Below are 19,269 nucleotides of genomic sequence, written 5' to 3'. Positions count from 1 at the left end.
AGCCCACCCAGCTGTTTTTTTTAGGGGGTGGGGGATGGGAGGGGGTGTGAGGGAGGGGGTGAGGGAGAGGGGGGAGCGGTGTATGCCCCCCCTCCTGGATTTATTTTAACTGACCAATATCCTGCCTGAGTACAATACTGTATTTAAGTAAGTGTTGTAATTTTTTGGACCCCCCCCTGGATCCGCCCTTATCATAATTCCACACTCCAGGGACAATTAGTTATCAAAATTTCAAACATTTCGACCACAAGGAATGGGGATGATTGGTCCAGGGAATGGAATGGCGAAGAGGAACAACAAAAATGTGTTTAATTATATAAGTTAGGTTCTCACTGACTTACACCCTCCCACGTCTGCCCGAGCTAAGAGATTCGAACCCAGGACACAAGCTAGGGAGATACGCACCTTACTGCTCTACCACTCATTATATTTCATTCATTGCTAGTGTGATGCATTTCTGATAAATTCAATCAATCAATTAATCAATCAATCAATCAATCAACAATCAATTACCCGACCCAAGCAGCTAAGAGGCTGATTAGTGACGAAGAAAACACAGGTAAAAAAAACTGCGTCATAGAAAACGATCCAATACATTTATCAGAGAAAACGAAATCTTTTAAGGACAAACTTAGATAATATTCCCATACTGCTGCCTAGTACTATAATGTGGTCTGGCGTCCAGATACATAGATAAATACAGGTAGATAGATAGATAGATAGTTCATGACAGTAAACAAAAGCTTAACTACTGCAGAATAAGAAAACATTTATTTTTATAACGAGTAAGAAACTTTGCGTTAGTATTTCACATGAAGATTTAATACCCCAGCTTATTTCACACTGAGAGGACCCCTCATTTTGTGACGTCACTCAGCTGACCCCCTTCTTGTGACGTCACTCAGCTGACCCCCTTCTTGTGACGTCACTCAGCGGACCCCTTACAGTATGTGACGTCACTGAGAGGACCCCCCTTTCTGTGACGTCACTAAGAGGCCCCCTTTCTGTGACGTCACTAAGAGGACCCCCTTTCTGTGACGTCACGAAGAGGACCCCCTTTCTGACGTTACTGTGACGTCACTGAAGAGGACCCCCTTTCTGTGACGTCACTGTGACGTCACTAAGAGGCCCCCTTTCTGTGACGTCACTAAGAGGACCCCCTTTCTGTGACGTCACGAAAAGGACCCCCTTTCTGTGATGTCACGAAAAGGACCTCCTTTCTGTGACGTCACTGAGAGGACCCCCCTTTCTGTGACGTCACGAAGAGGACCCCCCTTTCTGTGCCGTCACTGAGAGGACCCCCCTTTCTGTGACGTCACTGAGAGGACCCCCCCTTTCTGTGACGTCACGAAGAGGACCCCCTTTCTGTGACGTCAAGAAGAGGACCCCCTTTCTGTGACGTCACTGACGTCACTAGAGAGGCCCCCTTTCTGTGCCGTCACGTTTCTGTGACGTCAGAGAGGACCCCACTTTCTGTGACGTCACTGAGCGGACCCCCCTTTTTCTGTAGAAGTCACTGGAGGACCCCTTTCTGTGACTGAGAGGACCCCCTTCTGTGCGTCACGAAGTGGGACCCCCTACGAGGACGTGCCGTCCTCACTGAGAGACCCCTTTCTGTGACTCACGGAGGACCCCTTTCTGTGCCACGAGAAACTCCTCTGTGACGTCACGTTACCCCCCTTTCTGTGACGTCACAGAGGACCCCCTTTCTGTGCCGTCACTGAGAGGACTTCCCTTTCTGTGACGTCACGAGAGGACCCCACTTTCTGTGACGTCACTTAGGTTTCTGTGCCGTCACTGAGAACCTTTTCTGTGATACGTCTAGAGAGGAACACCCTTTCACTGTGACGTCCTGAGGTTAAGTTAGGTTAGGTTAGGTTAGGTTAGGTGAGAACTATACAGTGTGTAATATATACTTGAGGCTGTAACTCTAGCTAGGTTGTGTGGAGGAGGTGAGTGTATAAAGCATCCTCCTCTTCCTCCTCCTCCTCAGTCACGCGCGTCACCCAGGCCAGGAGGCTTGAGGAATGGCCCTGCTTCCACCATCACCTGTTGAGTGCCCCGGTAATACACCTCCCTTCTCTTCCTCACTCTCTCTCACTTTATCTTTACTTCATATATAACATCTGTGAATATATTACCTGGTGTTTAAGTTATATATTATGGTGTATGGGGCCGTGTTTGAGTAACGCTCTGCCATTTGTTCAGTTCTTGCAGTTGGTTGAGTGGTGTTATGTGGACCTGCGCATGCGCCTTGAAGGAAAGTTGCCGCTTGGTTATAATTTTCTCTTTTTTCTTTCATGTCAAGGGTAATATTATCACATTATATTACCATTGGAGGAAATATTACAGAGTTGTGTTCATACGTGGGAATCCTTGGGTAGAGGAAGGTTAGATAAGGAGACGTTATCAGCGGGGTAATGTACTAACTGATAACACTCCTCTCCCGCACCCGCCGTGCAGGATAACAAAAAAAGTCGTCTCAGTCAGCTGTTGTACTCTGAGGTGGGAGGACCGTGTGTAGGTGTGAGCACATGTTTCATTAGTTAATACATGATACAGTATTCAGTGATGGTGATACATAGTGTGTGTGTGTGTCGTGGGCAGTGAGTGTAAACACGCCCTCCACCTGTGAGTGTGACTTAAGTCAAAGAAAACAGTATTACATTTAAATGTTTACCAAGACTGTGGCGTAATAGTTCCCATTCATTAAATACAGTTAATCAACCAATTAATTAACACAGATAATCATTAAGGAATAAAATACTGAAAAATTGTCATCATTTCCTTATTTAAATCTTTAACAAAAGTTATAATTATTTTGTATTAATTGTATATATTTTAACAGGGAATATTATCATAAACCAACAATAATAATTAATGAACTCTGTATGACCTTTAATTATGACTCATATGAACATTTTACTGAACAATAGTGAACACAAGCGAACATAAGTGAACGACGCGTGGTAGAGTGAACACCGGTTAATCGGGAGGACCGGTTCAATACGGATAATCGGGACAGGATGCGAATAGACGGATCTGAGAACGGTGCACCGCCTCTCTCCCCACCCGGGTCGTCAGCAGCATCCAACTCCTCGGCAGGTACTGTACCGTCTGTGTGTGTTCTGGGTGTACCGTAGGTGTAGAGTGGGTGTTTATCTGGTGTACCGTTACGATACACCAGATTGGGGTTGGGTGTAAACGGGACTGATCAGTATGGGCCAGTAGACCCGCTGCAGTTTCCTCCATTCTTATGTGTGTAGAGGGGGTGTTATTAGGTGTACCGTGTGTGTTCTTGGTGGTGTGAAGTGTACCGTAGGTGTAGAGGGAACTTGTTTATCAGGTGTACCGTAGGTAAAGGGGCTATGTACTGTAGTGTACCTTAGCTATAGGGGATGAGATCGTCAGGTGTACCGTAGGTGTTAATAATACAGATATAAGTGTACTGTACCATAGGTCGTAATGGTACTATTGTCTGGTTATCCATCGTACCCTATTGTACCGTGAGAGAGAGAGAGAGAGAGAGAGAGAGAGAGAGAGAGAGAGAGAAGTGAACAACACACACGCCACACACTTTACACCGTTGCCACATCACACGAGTGTTATGGATACGAGACCATTACACTTGGCACCACTGCATCATATACCCCAAACCCAGACGATCATCACAACATTAATGCCATGTACACACCACCACTGTCATGTGTACATTTGTGTGTCTGTGTACGTCAGTAAGGGTGTACATGGTAGTAGTTGAGGTGAATTCCAGTGATTTTTCTGTAATGGTGTTTTGTCGACGGTGTGATTGTGGTGATTGCTGTAATGGTGATGATGGTGTAATGGTGATGATGGTGTAATGGTGATGATGGTGTAATGGTGATGATGGTGTAATGGTGTAATTGTCACCACCTGAACTTTTTTATAGACATTGGTATAGATAGATAGATAGATAGATAGATTGATTGATTGATTGATTGATAGACAGGTAGTGGTAGATAGATAGGAAGACTGACAGAGATAGACATACAGACAGTTAGACAGTGGTAGACATTGATAGATACAGATAGACAGACAGACAGTGGTAAATCGATAAATAGATAGATAGACAGGAGCTAGATAGACAGTTAGACAGGTGTCGACTTTCTAAAACAACTGTGTGATAACGGGACGACTGGCTGACTGGTTGTGTGTTGCTGACAGTCACTCGCTCGACAGTTAGTTAGACAAAGGTCGACAACATTCCTGACACCACCACCACCACCAGTCGTTTTGTGTTTGTTTGTTTAATTTGTTGATCCGGGTGTTGTTGTTGTTGTTGTTGTGGTGGTGGTGGTGGTGGTGGTAGAAGCTGGTGGTGGTGGTAGTAGTAATGTTAGTAGTCGTAGTAGTAGTAGGAGGAGGTCACCTGTCACCCCGTATAGGGAGGTCATTAACCACACCTGACCCGACAACCTTACCTGTCTCCCGGATTCTTAACTATTCCTAATTACGGTACTTTCATAGTTTTTACCTTAACTCCACCTGTCACACCTTATCTCTACCTGGGCTAATTAACCTACACAGTTAATTAGTCTATAGATACGTATTTAACCCACCTAACTTAACTTAATCTAACTTTGCCTAACTAAACTTAATCTAACTTTACCTAACTTAACTTAATCTAACTTAACCTAACTTAACTTAATCTAACTTTGCCTAACTTAACTTAATCTAACTTTGCCTAACTTAACTTAGCCAAACCTAACTTAACCTAACCTAACCTAACCTAACCTAACCTACGACAGCAAGGTAGATTCTCAAAAAAATTAATAATGTTAATTTTATCATAAAACTTACGGGTTAAATATGGCGTCGGTGTTCCATTGAGACTTGACCCTAGACCCTTGACCCTTGACCCTTACGTGTGTGTGTGTGTCTGTCTAGGGTAGGGTTAGGTTAGGTGAGGAAACACGATAGTTTGTAAGCGGTGAGTGGTGTTGGGGGGCAGGCGTGGGAGGAGGGGGGCGTGGTGTGGGAGGAGGGGGGCGTGGGAGAGCGTGGACCAGTGCCAGTTACTTGCATCACACAGTTTATTTCCTCCAGTTAGTCGACAGTCACGCTCCGCCATCTTAACTGTGTCGTTGTAGTGGTGGTGGTAGTGGTGGTGGTAGTTGTGGTGGTGGTAGATGTTGTTATTATTGTTGCGTGTTTGCTATGTGATCTGCATCAGTCAGCTCTTTGGATGCTAATCTTGAGTGAGTGAGTCAGTCAGTCATTCTCACTCACTCATTCACTCACACACACACTCATTCAACCATACACACACTCATTCAACCATACACACACACACACAAACAACAATAATATACCCCCATTCATTCCACCTAAAAAAAATTAAATGAATAAAAAAAAAATATATCTATATATATATATATATATATATATATATATATATATATATATATATATATATATATATATATATATATATATATATATATATATATATATATATATATATCACAAAGGACGTATTCAATATTTATCTTTTAACGTAATGGTTAGGTTAGGTTAGGTCAGGTTAGGGTAGATTAAGTTAGGTTAGGGTAGGAGAGGTTAGGATAGGGTAGGTTAGGTGAAATAAGTATTAGGAGTTAATCACCAGGTGTGAGATTGACTCTAATTAGCCAACCACCGCCTTGTTATACCTTCAGGACACACTTTCACTCTCCTGTTTCAGTCAGTCTTTGTATTAACCTGTTATTGTGTCTGTCTCTCTGTCTGTCTGTCTGTGATGTAATGTCTTGAAAATCTGGCCTCAAGGTATACATCATGTTGTGGTTTGGTTAACTTTACGTTGGTGTTGGTTGGGTTTGAGTTGGTTTACGTTGGGGTTTAGTTGAGTTGGTGTCGATTGGGCTGCAGTTCAAGTGGGCCCCCTTGTCCTAGTGGGCCCCTAGTCTAAGTAGGCCCCAGACCCTAAAATATTAGTATACACAGAGTCGCTATGAAAGCTTTCCTGAATTATGCTCACACACACACACACGCACACACACACACACACACACACACACACACACACACACACACCATGAGACTAGAGAAAGCACTGACAGCCGCATTACAATGATGAGAGTGAAAGCAGCAGTCATGAGTGAAAGTGTACTGTAATTACCACCACCACCAGCAGGGAGCCCCGAGAGAGAGAGAGAGAGAGAGAGAGAGAGAGAGAGAGAGAGAGAACAGAGAGAGAGACATCGCTATACATTACACCCAATTGAGACGACTCTTTGTAAATAACACCTCTCTACCCCCTCTCTTCCCTCTCACCCCATTCCCCTCTTCCTCCCTCCCATTCTCTTTTTCCTCCCTCCTCACGTCTATTCCCTCTCCTTCCTCCCTCACTTCCTTCCTCCATCAACCCCCTCTCACCACCACCCCCACTCAACCCCCTCACCACCACCCCCACTAACCCCCTCTCACCACCACCCCCACTCAACCCCCTCACCACCACCCCACTAACCTCCCTCACCACCACCCCTCAACCCCCCTCCCACCACCCCCTCAACCTCCCTCACCACCACCCCCTCAACCCCCTCACCCCACCCCACTAACCTCACCACACCCACTAACCTCACCACCACCCCCACTAACCTCCCTCACCACCACCCCCACTCAACCCTCACCCTACCCCCTCCTCACCACCACCCCCACTCAACCTCACCACCACCCCACTCAACCCCTCACTACTCTCTACCCCCTCACCACACCCCACCACCCTCACCCCCCAAATGTCAACAAGGCACCGTGACCTCAACTTTGTCGCCTCACTTAATAACAGGTTGGTAAATGGTATGGAATTGGCCTGGAATGTGGTAGTGCCTGTCACGTGAGGTGGTAGTGGTGGGGGTTGTGGGGGAGGTGGGGGGTGGGTGGGGGGGATGGTGGAAGTTAGTGGGGGAGGGGGTGGGGTGGTGGTGGGTGGGGGGAGGGGTGGAGGTTGTGGGGGATTGCTTGCTGTGGGGGTGTCGGTTGGTTGTTGTTGGTTTTGGTGGGTAGATGGTGTGTGTGTGTGTGTGTGTGTGTGTGTGTGTGTGTGTGTGTGTGTAGAGTGTGAGCGGAAATAACGGACAGACAGACAGACAGACAGACACTTAAAAGAACAAGTGGTGTAAAATAATATTTCCTGTCTGTCAAGTCTATTGTCTGAGTCAGTTGTGTGGTGAGTCATATATGGTGAGTCAGTTGTATGTTCAGTCAGTTGTATGGCGAGTCGGGTGTTTAGTGACTCATATATAGTGAGTTAGGTGTATAGTGACTCATATATCGTGAGTTAGGTATATAGTGACTCATATCTGGTGAGTCAGGTGTATAGTGACTCATATGGTAAGTCAGGTGTATAGTGACTCATATCTGGTGAGTCAGGTATATGTTCACTGTTATTAGTGAGTCAGGTATATGGTGAATCGTATATTGTGACTCAGGTGTGTAATGAGTCAGGTATATAGTGACTCATATATGGTGACTCAGGTGTGCGGTGAGTCACAGGTAACTCAAGAGGTTCGATCATCATCCTAGTGTGATTTCCTGACCCGGTTTTAAGGAAGGAGTCACGTGGGTTATGTTACGGTGAGAGAGAGAGAGGGGGGGGAGAGAGATGGTGTCGTTCGTGCACCCCTGTAAAAGATACCTGGAGACACGGATTTACCTGTAGGGTGGACCTGGGGACCTGAATCTACCTCTACGGACCTGAATCTACCTCTACGGACCTGAACCTACCTCTACGGACCTGAACCTACCTCTACGGACCTGGACCTACCTCTACGGACCTGAACCTACCTGTAAGGACCTGACTAGTGAACCGTTTTGCCCCCGAGTGTTGGACTGACTCAGGCAGGTCGTGTTGCCAGGGGTGGGTTAGGTGGCTGGCAGGATCAACCCACCCCTGACCCACCTAAGGGCCTTCCAACGACAGTATTAAATGTCTGAGGCCAGCGGTTCACTGCCCTGTGTGTGTGTGTGTGTGTGTGTGGGTATGTTTGTAGTGTGAATTTGTGTGGATGTGTGTGTGTATGTGTGTGTTTTGTCTTTACTATTGTGGATTGCTTGATTAGTTCTTTACACCCACGCCTGTTTACCCCCTCCTGTTTACAATTCCTGTTTACACCCACATATTTACCCCCTCCTGTTTACACCCACTTGTTTACCCCTCCTGTTTACACCCACTTGTACCCCCTCCTGTTTACACCCACTTGTTTACCCTCCTGTTTACACCCATTTGTTTACCCTCCTGTTTACACCCATTTGTTTACCCTCCTGTTTACACTCATTTGTTTACCCTCCTGTTTACACCCACTTGTTTACCCTCTCTCCTGTTTACACCCACTTGTTTACCCCCTCCTGTTTACACTCACTTGTTTACACCCAGACAGGCCATATCACACCTCTATCTTCTCAACCTATATACCAAGCCTCCCAGAGCCAGTTAATGATGGTGTTTGGTAACTTGTTCCACTCTCCTCCTCAACTCTTATATTTCCCAACCACTGTTTACCTTAATGCCTTTAAACTTATATTAATAAATCTACGAGAGAAAAATATAAACAAACATTAAAACAACAAAATATAAACACTAAAACAAAACAAAATATAAACACTAAAACAAAACAAAATATAAACACTAAAACAAAATCGAATCGACCTCCTTTAACAACAACAACCACCACCACTACCACTCAAAACAAAAGCGAATCGACTTCCTTTACCACCACCAATCATAAAACAAAAACGAATCGACCTCCTTCACAGTGAATAACAGAAGCAGGTCACTGAGAGAGATAAGAAAAGGTCATTCACTCTGTTTCCTTCCATACATCATTATTTATCTCCATTCATTAATGACTTTGAGATTACCGTTGTGGGGGAGGAGGGAGGGCGTTATTGAGGGTGTGTGTTTAGGGGAGGAAGGGGTGCCATTGAGGTGTATGGGGGGTGTGGAGGTGGGAGGGGGAGTCTATTGAGGTGTATGTGGGTGGGGAGGGTGCTATTGAGGAGAGGTAGAGGAGCATTGTTCTTATAGTTTCAGTGGGACCTGGCGCCTTGTAGCAGGGTCAGGTGGCTTCTGGGATGTGGTGAGGCAGAGAGATGAATTTTGGTTCGGAAAGGAAGGAAGGAGAGAAGGGGAGGAAGGAAGGAAGGAAGGAGGGAGGTGGAATGAAGAGAGAGAGAGAGAGAGAGAGAGAGACTGAGACGACTTACCACCAGTGATAGCTACACTAATACGCATAGAGAAGAGAAACGGTCAGGTCACCTCCTGGCGAACGCTGCGTATCCGGGGTGGGCAGCTGGGTGGGTGTGGTGGGCGGTTGGGTGGGTCGGGGTAGTGAGCAGTTCTCCTGGTTTACCATTGTTCTCTCACTGCAAAGGTTAGGTATACGTGGAGGCCTGGGGGTGGGTTGGTGGGCCTTGGGGTGGGTTGGGTGGGCCTCGGGGTGGGCAGGATGGGTGTTGGGCAGGTTGGGTATGCTAGTATGGGTGGAAGTGGGGAACAGGTGGTATGGGTGGAAGTAGCGGGTGGGTGGTAGTGGTGGAGTGTGGTAGTGGGTGGTGGGTGGTAACAGAGGATGGTAGTAGGTGGGTGGGTAGTGGTAGTGGTGGTGGGTGGTGGTAGTGGTGGTGGGTGGTGGTAGTGGTGGTGGGTGGTGGTAGCACGTACAGACAGACTGCTGGCTGGCCTGAAGGTTACTTACTATAAACACCACCACACAACATACCAGGCAAGTTGCTAGTTTCTTTCACCACCACCACCACCACCCTCACCATCTCTGCTACCACCACCCCTACCACCCACCACCTCACCCACCGCCACTACCTCCACTTCCCCAATCCACTACCCCACCACACCACCACCTACCCCTACCACCACCCCTACCACCCACCACCTCACCCACCACCACTACCTCCACTTCCCCACGATCCACCTACCACTACCACCACCACTACCCCTACCACTACCCCTACCACTAGCACCACCACTACCTACCCCTACCACCACTACCCCTACCACTACCAGTCACTCTCAGCTCCCAGACTTCTCAGGAATTCTCTCAGTTGATGATGTAGATAAAACCCCTCACCCTCCCCCCAACAGTAGCTGAGAAGAGCTGAGATAACCAAGTACACATACCTCAGGGACCTAGATTCTCAGTGTGTGTGTGTGTGTGTGTGTGAAATAATGATCTTGTGAGCTTCTCAAGACTGTGTGTGCTGAGTAACCACCCCAGGCAAGGACGACACACACACACACAGTTCCTTCTCTCCTCACCTCTCACTCACGACCTCTGTTTCTCCTCACCTCTCACTCACACACTCAAAGCCCAATCATAACTCACAGTCATTTAATTAACCAATCACGACGTCTGTTTCAAAGCCTCTAGGCCACCTTGTCTGCATTGTGATTGGTCACATAACGTTGTGGGCGGAGTCAGTGAGGTGCCTGGCTACAGAGAGGGATGGGCGTGAGTCTTCGTGTAGTGTTAACATAAGAACATAAGAAAATAAGGAGTCTGCAATAGGCCGGTTGGCCTGTGCATGGCAGCTCCTGTCGAGAGTTACTACCACTCTATCATCCATGAATCTATCTAGCCTCCTTTTGAAACTTTCCAGAGTTCCAGCACTTACTACAAAGTTGCTAAGCTTGTTCCACTCGTCCACCACCTATTTGTGAACCAGTTCTTCCTATCTCCCTCCTGAACCTAAACTTATCCAACTTAAATCCGTTGCTACGGTCCTATCCTGCTCGGATATTATAAGAACTTTATCTATATCCTTATTGATTCCTTTCACCCACTTAAATACTTCTATCATATCTCCCCGCACTCTTCGTCTTTCTAGGGATTGCAAGTTTAGTTTCTTTAACCTATCCTGATATGGAAGGTTTCTAAGTCGGAATCATTTTCGTCATTCTTCGCTGCACCGACTCTAGTGAATTGATATCCATTCTATAATAAGGGACCAGAACTGAACCGCATAATCGAGGTGCGGCCTGACTAGCGTGAATATAGTTGCAATAAGACCTCTGCACTCTTATTACTTACACTTCTAGATATAAAACCCAATACTCTGTTTGCCTTATTTCGAACATTAATGCACTGTTTTTCTGAGCCGTAGGTCCGGGCTTTAAAGTACCCCTAGGTTTCTTTCACAAGTCGACTTCTCTAGGTTGATGTTGTTAAGGCTGTATACATTGACAGTATTGTTCTTCCAATATTAAGTACGCTGCACTTGCTGGTATTGAATTTCATTTGCCATTTTAGACCACCCCTGCAGTTTATTTAGATCCTCCTGTAATGCATTTGCATCCTGCCTGAATTAATCTGCCGCCCTATTTGGTGTCATCCGCAAATTTGCTTATGTCACTGCTGATCCAATATCTAGATCGTTTATGTAGATTATGAACAAGTGGGCCTAGTACTGACCCTGGGAACCCCACTGGTTACGGCCCCCAGATTTAACACCATCTACGCTGACCCTCTGCGTTCTATCAGTGAGCCATGATTTTATCCAATTTAAAACTTTCCCCTCGATACCATGAGCCTTAATTTTTCTCAGAAGCCTCTGATGCGGTACTCTGTCAAATGCTTTGCTAAAGTCTAAGTAAATAACATCGTAATTTTCGTCATTATCTACTACCTCGAAGACTTTCCTAAAAAACGTCAGCAGATTTGTGGGTGGTGGGCGGCCCTGGGTGTGTGGGTGGTGGGTGGCCATGGGTGTGTGGGTGGTTAGATGTAGCTGGTGAGCGGCCCTGGGTGTGTGTGGTGGAGGATTGGCCCTGGGCGTGTGGGTGGTTAGATGAAGCTGGTGGGTGGCCCTAGGTGTGTGGGTGTTTATATATGGGCGGTGTTGGACGTGTGGGTGGTTATATTTGGGCGGTCCTGGTCATGTATACAGTTATATATAGGTGGTAGGTGGGATCGGGTGTGTGGGCGGCCCTGACCATGTGGGCGGCAACTCTCCAACATCACTAGTTAGGAAGGAAAACTCGACCCCCCACCTCAAATCTCCTCCCTCCACGTCACCCTCCCCCCCTCCATCACCCCTCCCCCCCTCGCGTCACCCCTCCCTCACCCCCTCCTCACGTCACCCCTCCCCCTCCACTCACCCCTCCCTCACCCCCCCCTCCCTCATGCCCCCTCCCCTCCGTCACCGATAAGAAAAAAAGCTTTATCCCGCGAGCTTTGATAATCCTTAAGTAGGTCGTTGGTCTCTTATTTAAGGTGAAAAAAAGGTATATTTCTGAAGCTTTGGGTTAATGATGGAGAGAGAGACTGAGAGATAGAGAGAGAGACTGAGAGATAGTGAGAGAGACTGAGAGATAGTGAGAGAGACTGAGAGAAAGACTGAGAGAAAGTGAGAAGCAAGGAGAGAGGGAAGGTGAAAGGGGGATACAGAAGGACTGAGAAATAGTGAGAAGAACTGAGAGATGAAGAGAAGGACGGAGAAAGGAAGGGGAGAGAAAGTGAGAAGGAAGGAGAGAAGGTGAGCATATTTAGTAAAGACGGAAGGTAAAGCGGAAGTGGTGACTCAGTCTAGTGGTGACCTAGTGATGCACGTTTGTGGTGAGTCACTTTTTGGGATGACTCACCGTCCCTCTGATAATAATAACAATAATAATAATAACGCCTTCACCACACACACACTGTAGAAGGTAAAAATAAAACTCAACTTTAGCAGGTGTGACGAGAGAGAGAGAGCCAAGATGGGTACTGCAGCTCTACAAGTTTTCTTATCCACAGAATCAATGAGGTTTCAACACTCTCTCTCTCTCTCTCTCTCTCTCTCTCTCTCTCTCTCTCTTTAGCTCATCTTACCTTCTAAAGATGAGGTTTCTTTTTACCTCGTGTGTGTGTGTGTGTGTGTGTGTGTGTGTGTGTGTGTGTGTGTGTGTGTGTGTGTGTGTGTGTGTGTGTGTGTGTGTGTGTGTGTGTCTGTGTGTGTGTGTGTGTGTGTGTGTGTGTGTGTCTTTCCCTCCACCTGTCCCAGAGTCCTTCCACCCACTATCACCTACCACCACTATCCACCACCACCTACCACCCACCACTATCACCACTACTACCACTGTTACCTCCTCCTATCACCAACAGCCACCACCACTACCAACCACTGACAACCACCCATCACCACCACCAGCCACCTGTCCCAACTGTCATTCTCCCCCCACCACAATCACCCCTCCCCACCTATAAACCCTTCCTCATCCAGGTAATGGCAGGGAGGTGATAAGAGACTGGGGGTGTGTAGTGGTAATGGGGGTTCTGGGACTTCTTGGAGGGCTTGGGGGTGTTGGAGGGTTGTGGGGGTGCTGGAGGGTGTAGGAGGGAGGTCCTTGAGGGATTCTTGGAGGAAGGACGGAAGGGGTTACTGGTAGATGGGGGGGGTGCTGAAGGGGGGTACATATAATAGCTTGGAGGGTGAGGGTGGAGGGAAAAGGGGTAGGATATGGTAGGGGGTGTGGGGGGAGGGGGAGGGAGGGTGAAGTCAAGTACTGGTCATATCCTGTGGCTTCTGAACTTATATGTTGAGAAAGACTCCTGTAACCTGAGTTCTTTATTGTCTTACTTAACTATAACTCAGGTAAACAAATAAACAATAAGGTAAATAAATAAAACAAAAAGTAAACAAATAAACAAAAAAGTAAACAAGTAAACAAAAAGTAAACAAGTAAACAAAAAAACAGAAAAGTAAACAAATAAACAACTTAATCCCCACCTATTAGAACTGGTACCCATTACAGGGAAGACAGCTGTAATTAAATGACTTTGTGGGTTTGAATTTTGCTGTCTGTCTGTCTCGCTGGGTGTCTGTCTGTCTGCTGGGTGTCTGTCTGTCTGGGTGTCTGTCTGTCTCGCTGGGTGTCTGTCTGTCTGTCTGGGTGTCTGTCTGTCTCGCTGGGTGTCTGTCTGTCTGTCAGTCTGGGCGTCTTATGTGTCTGGGAGAGAGAAGAAGAAGAAGAAGAGGAGGAGGAGGAGCAGTAGGAAGAAGAAGAAGAATAGGCGGAGGAAGAGGGGAGGAAGAAGAAGAGAGGGGGAGGTCAGGTGAGGGGGGGGCGGTTACCTGACGCGCAGGAAGTCTTAGCTTGTGTAGGTCTTTGTTTCCTCCCCTCCTCTCCTCTCTCTTCCCACTCTCTCTCTCCCTCTCCTCTCTCCTCTCTCTTCCCTCTCTCTCTCTCTCTCTCTCTCTCTCCTTCTCTCTCTCTCTCTCTCTCTCTCTCTCTCTTCCCTCTCTCTCTCTCTCTCTCTCTCTCTCTCTCTCCATGACATTGGTCTTTCCTAACCATTATCCATACGACAATATCCAACCCCTTGACCATTATCCACACCTCCACCATTATCCACACCTCCACCATTATCCACACCGCCACCATTATCCACACCTCCACCATTATCCACACCTCCACCATTATCCCTTCCCCATGACCATTAGATCAGATAATGGGGCGGACCAGACTACCCCGGGATGGCCTTACCTCATGGCCGGTCAGATTATGGTTCCACCTTTGTCCGGATTAACTCCAGTCGGATTTTCAAATATTTCAGGGATTTTTAACGGGTTTACAAACGTTTCTTAGGATTTTTTAAGGATTTTCAAACAGTTGTTGGATTTTAACGGATTTTCAAATATTTCATCCGATTATTAGCGGATTTCAGATTAATGTAGAGAATATCTCGCAATTTTAACAGGTTTTAGCGGATACTCCTTATTTCCCGTATTTTCAGCGTATTTTGATGTATTCTTAGTGCAGTGAATAGGTAGCGAATTTTAATCTATTTTAGTGTCTAATTAACGGATTATTTCCTTACATTAACGGATTTTAACGGATTTCATGTCATCTATGTTTGGAAGATGGCTATGGGGCAGGTGCGGCATACTTAGTGGCAGTAACTTTACAGTATTGGTGGGTGAGGCAACGGGGTGAAGCATTAAGGTGAGGCAGTATTGAGGGGTGAGGCAGCGAGATGAGGCAATACTGAGGTGGTGTGAGGCAGTACTTAGGAATGTGAGTGAACAAGGTGAGGCAGTACTGAGAGGTGAGAGGGAGCAAGGTGAGGCAGTACTGAGAGGTGAGTGAGAGGCAGTAAGGTGAGGCAGTACTGAGAGGTGAGAGGGAGCAAGGTGAGGCAGTACTGTGAGGTGAGTGAGAGGCAGTACTGAGGCAGCAAGGTGGGATATAAGGCTTCACCACTAGCAACTCTTAAAGGTGAACCCCATTACACTGGACCGAGTAATCTGTAAACACCTCAACTAATTACCCCTAATTAACCTCCTCTGGGCTCACCTGGCCGGATAGACCCCAACGACTAGTAGGTCACATATGTAATGGGCCCCACCTCGTAATGGGCCCCACCTCGTACTGGACCTCACCTCGTAATGGGCCCCGCCTCGTAATGGGCCCCGCCTCGTAATGGACCTCACCTTAATGGCCCCACCTGTACTGACCTCACTCTTCGTAATGGACCCCACCTCGTAATGGGCCCCACCTCGTAATGGACCCTCACCTTGTAATGGGCCCCACTGTACGGACCTCACCTCGTAATGGACCTCACCTCGTAAATGGACCTCACCTGTACTGGACCCCACCTGTAATGGACCCCACTCGCAATGGCCCCACTGTAATGGCCCCATCTTCGTAATGGACCTCACTGTAATGGGCCCCACCTCGTAATGGGCCCCACCTCGTAATGGGCCTCACTTCTGTAATGGACCTCACTTTGTAATGGACCCCTACTGCAATAGGTCCGTCTATAAATAGTAAGGTTAGGTTAGGTGTTGGTGGGAAGGGTATGGGGAGGGGTAGGAGTGTGAGTAGAGAGGGGGAGAGGTAGTGGGAGGGAGGGGGGAGGAATGTGGGTGGGGAGGGGGAGTGTGGGTGAGGGAGAGGGGAATAGGAGTGTGGGTGGGAGGGGTGAGTGGGGAGGGGAAAGAGGAGGTGGAGAGGGGTGAGTGGGGGAGGGTCAAGGTCAAGGTTCACGCGTGCTCAAGGGACTTAGGCTATGTGGTCACTATCAGGGTGTGTGGTGGTGTAGGTAGGTGGGTGTGGTGTAGGTGGGTGGGTGGTGGTAGGTGTAGGGTGGGTGGTGGTGTAGGTGGGTGGTGGTAGGTGGGTGGGTGGGGTGGTGGTGTGGGTGGGTGGGTAGTGGTATAGGTGGGTGGTAGGTGGCAGGTGGGTGGGTGGTGGTGTAGGTGGGTGGTGGTGGGTGGGTGGTGGTGGTATGGGTGTGGTGTGTGTGGTGAGTGGTAGAGTGGGTGGTATAGCTGGGTAAGTGGTGGTATAGGTGGGTGGTGGCATAGGTGGGTGGGTGGTGGTGTAGGTGGGTGGTAGGTGGCCAGTCCGCTTATTTCCTGTGTTGAAGGTCACCTGCTCACACCTTTACCCCCCAACATCGCTACCACAAGCACTGAGCATCGCCAGGCGTCCAGTTACTTTGCCGCTACACACTACCACCACTAACACCATTAGACGTCATCACCACTACTACTACCACCACCACCACAACCACCACCACTACTACTACCACCACCACCACACCACTCCCACCTCACTACTACTACCACCACACCACCACCACCACTACTACTACCACCACCACCACCACCACCACAACCACCACCACAACAACTACCACCACCACAGACGGCAGAAGAATGAGAAAAAAACCTAAACCAGGACTTACAAAATAAACCCACCAGATGAATAAAACTAATGTATAATGGATTAGAAACTGATGAAACTGTCAAAAATGTGGAGAAATGTGTGTCAATGTGAATGTGTCTGAGGGTTATTGTTAAATGTGTTTTTTATGTGTCTTTTGTTTTATTGTATGAGAGACAGACACAGACAGACAGACAGACGGACAGACAGACAGACAGACAGACGGACAGACAGACAGACGGACAGACGGACAGACAGACAGACAGACAGAGAACAACTATATATGAATTAATTTAAACACGTCTTCACAAAGGTTCATATATTAATATTTTCCTCTTAATTCAACCCATGAAATAAATCCTCTCATCTCTTAAATACGAGAAGAAAAAAGTTACTTACGACTTAACGAAAATATATAGCAAATGGGAGGTTAAAAAATGATTCTCTATTGGTTAGCTTTCAGCCAATCACAGACGGTCGTAAACAATGCATACCCGTTGTCTTCTCACACGACCACATAACAAGGAACCAGAAACGTTCACAGGTTCCAATAATATCCCAGACTAACTAACTAACTAACCCGGATATACAACAAGGTGAACTAAAAACCGGTCTTAAGTATATACCATAAAAACCCAGTAGTTATAATAATGACCCTTAAGGAAATATTCTGGAAGTTGGTGTAAATATATGCATGTCTTTGTCGTCCAACTCGCCTGCATAATTAACGAACTGGCAACACGCAAGCGGGTAGACGTTGTCAGGTACGATAATTTTGTTTTAAATTCTGACTTTTTACACGAAAACTAATAATTAATAATATAACAATAACATTTATTTTAAACTTAGCTTAAAAATAACATTAGATAGTTATTTACCTTTCTGTTAAAATACCTAGATAATTGGCTAATTAGCATGTCAAGGGAAGATGCCACATGAAATTAAATACCCCAAATTATTTAAAAACAGATCTTCAATAAAAACTAGTATATACCAATAATATAAAATCAAATATATTATAAAAATAATATATATCAACAAGGTGTATATATATAAATGTATCATATATTCAGAAAAAACTAAATAGTTGCATTATTGGGGAGGTGGCAACACTGGGAACGGTTGCCATATGGTGTTTTATTGTTGCTGGTGAGGGAGTTGACGAGTCACGCTTCTTGGTATTTATTTACATCCTGCAAGTTGGCGGGAAATTTTTGTTGTTGTTCGTGTGGTTACATTAATGGTGCCAGATAGTCTTTTATTTTGTCTTTAATTTTGTTATTGGTTACTTATTATTATTTTAATGGTGATTGGATGAAGGTATGATGATACTACAACTAATAATAATAATAATAATAATAATAATAAGGAACAAAAACATCACAAGCATCAAAGAAAAACGATGACATACATACATACATATATACATACATACTTATTCATTAATCGTCATAAAAGACAACCAGAAAGACATGTAGATAGATAGATAGAAAGATAGATAAATAAATAGATAGATAGATAAACGTAATGCATATCAAAGGTCCGTTAAATAATAATAAAAAAAACATTAACGGATTACATACATAAGAAGTCCGTCATAAGAAGGTTTCACTTTACGATGATTTAAGAATTACAAAAACTAAATTTGCCAAGTTTCTCCATGTTAAAATTTTATCTCCTAACTGATGCTGAAGAGAACGTATGTATTTGGTAGAGTCTCGGGGTAATATTAAACCGATCTAAGGGGTTGTTTTTATGGCTTGGCTCGGCTCGGCTCGGCTCGGCTCGGCTTGGCTAGGCTCGGCTCGGCTCGGCTCGGCTCGGCATATGTCAGTATCTCATGGGTATTCTTACATCACTTATTACGAGGAAATCTTTGAACGAACGAAGCCTTGCGGTTAATCTCAGAATGTTGGTATTTGACTCATCTGACCATGGAAGACTGTATAATGTTTCCAAGCAGTGGGGATTGGTGGAATTCTCCCCTCTCTCTCACATGAGGTAAAATCTAACATACGAGTTCCTGAGAACACTGGAGGTAGATATGATGATCCACTGTTGTAACGAAGTGGCTCGGTGTGAGTCATAGATGCTACTGAAAATGTATGTCTTGTGTGTGTGTGTGTGTGTGTGTGTGTCAGTTCTTCCTGTTTTTCATCTTGTTATTGTTGTTCTTATTCTTGAGAGAGTGAGTGAGTGAGTGTTAGGTCGAGTGTGTTATAGATAAGACTTGGCAAACGATAAAGCATAGGTCAGGGAGTGTGTGTGTGTGTGTGTGTGTGTTCATTCATTACCCGTACCTTTCTCCTATCATCATTCATTACCTCCTATGTGGTGAATGAGAGAGAGAGAGAGAGAGAGAGAGAGAGAGAGAGAGAGAGAGAGAGAGAGAGAGAGAGAGAGAGAGCAAGATTATACACAAGACAGACAGACAGAAAACAGAGACAAAGAAGACAGAGAGATAGAAAACAAAGAGAGGACAGATAGACAGACAGAAAACAGAGAAAGACAGAGAGACAGACAACAGACAGAGAGACAGACAGACAGATACATTCACCTTTGTGGACCTTCAATAA

The 19,269-nt window shown here is 46.1% G+C and overlaps 1 protein-coding gene across 4 annotated transcripts in view; it reads left to right on the top strand.

Moving 5' to 3' along the window:
• Positions 1-2,046: 2,046 nt before the first annotated feature.
• The window catches only part of LOC121869604 (echinoderm microtubule-associated protein-like 2), a 76,719-nt gene continuing 59,496 nt past the window's right edge, over positions 2,047-19,269 (top strand). The window contains exons 1-2 of one of the 4 annotated variants that reach the window (XM_042371054.1): positions 2,047-2,064; positions 2,849-3,105. In XM_042371054.1, coding sequence (XP_042226988.1) covers positions 3,027-3,105 — 79 coding nt within the window. In that variant the 5' untranslated portion in view covers positions 2,047-2,064; positions 2,849-3,026. Of the gene's footprint in view, positions 2,065-2,485; positions 2,527-2,848; positions 3,106-19,269 lie in introns of those variants that run through there. The other 3 variants (XM_042371057.1, XM_042371056.1, XM_042371055.1) reach the window with 3 other exon arrangements.

Source organism: Homarus americanus, unplaced genomic scaffold (assembly GCF_018991925.1).
Source record: "Homarus americanus isolate GMGI-L3 unplaced genomic scaffold, GMGI_Hamer_2.0 scaffold23578, whole genome shotgun sequence".
Lineage (NCBI taxonomy): Eukaryota > Metazoa > Arthropoda > Malacostraca > Decapoda > Nephropidae > Homarus > Homarus americanus.
The sequence above is the reverse complement of the archived record's forward strand: the minus strand, read 5'-3'. Positions and strand labels throughout refer to the sequence as shown.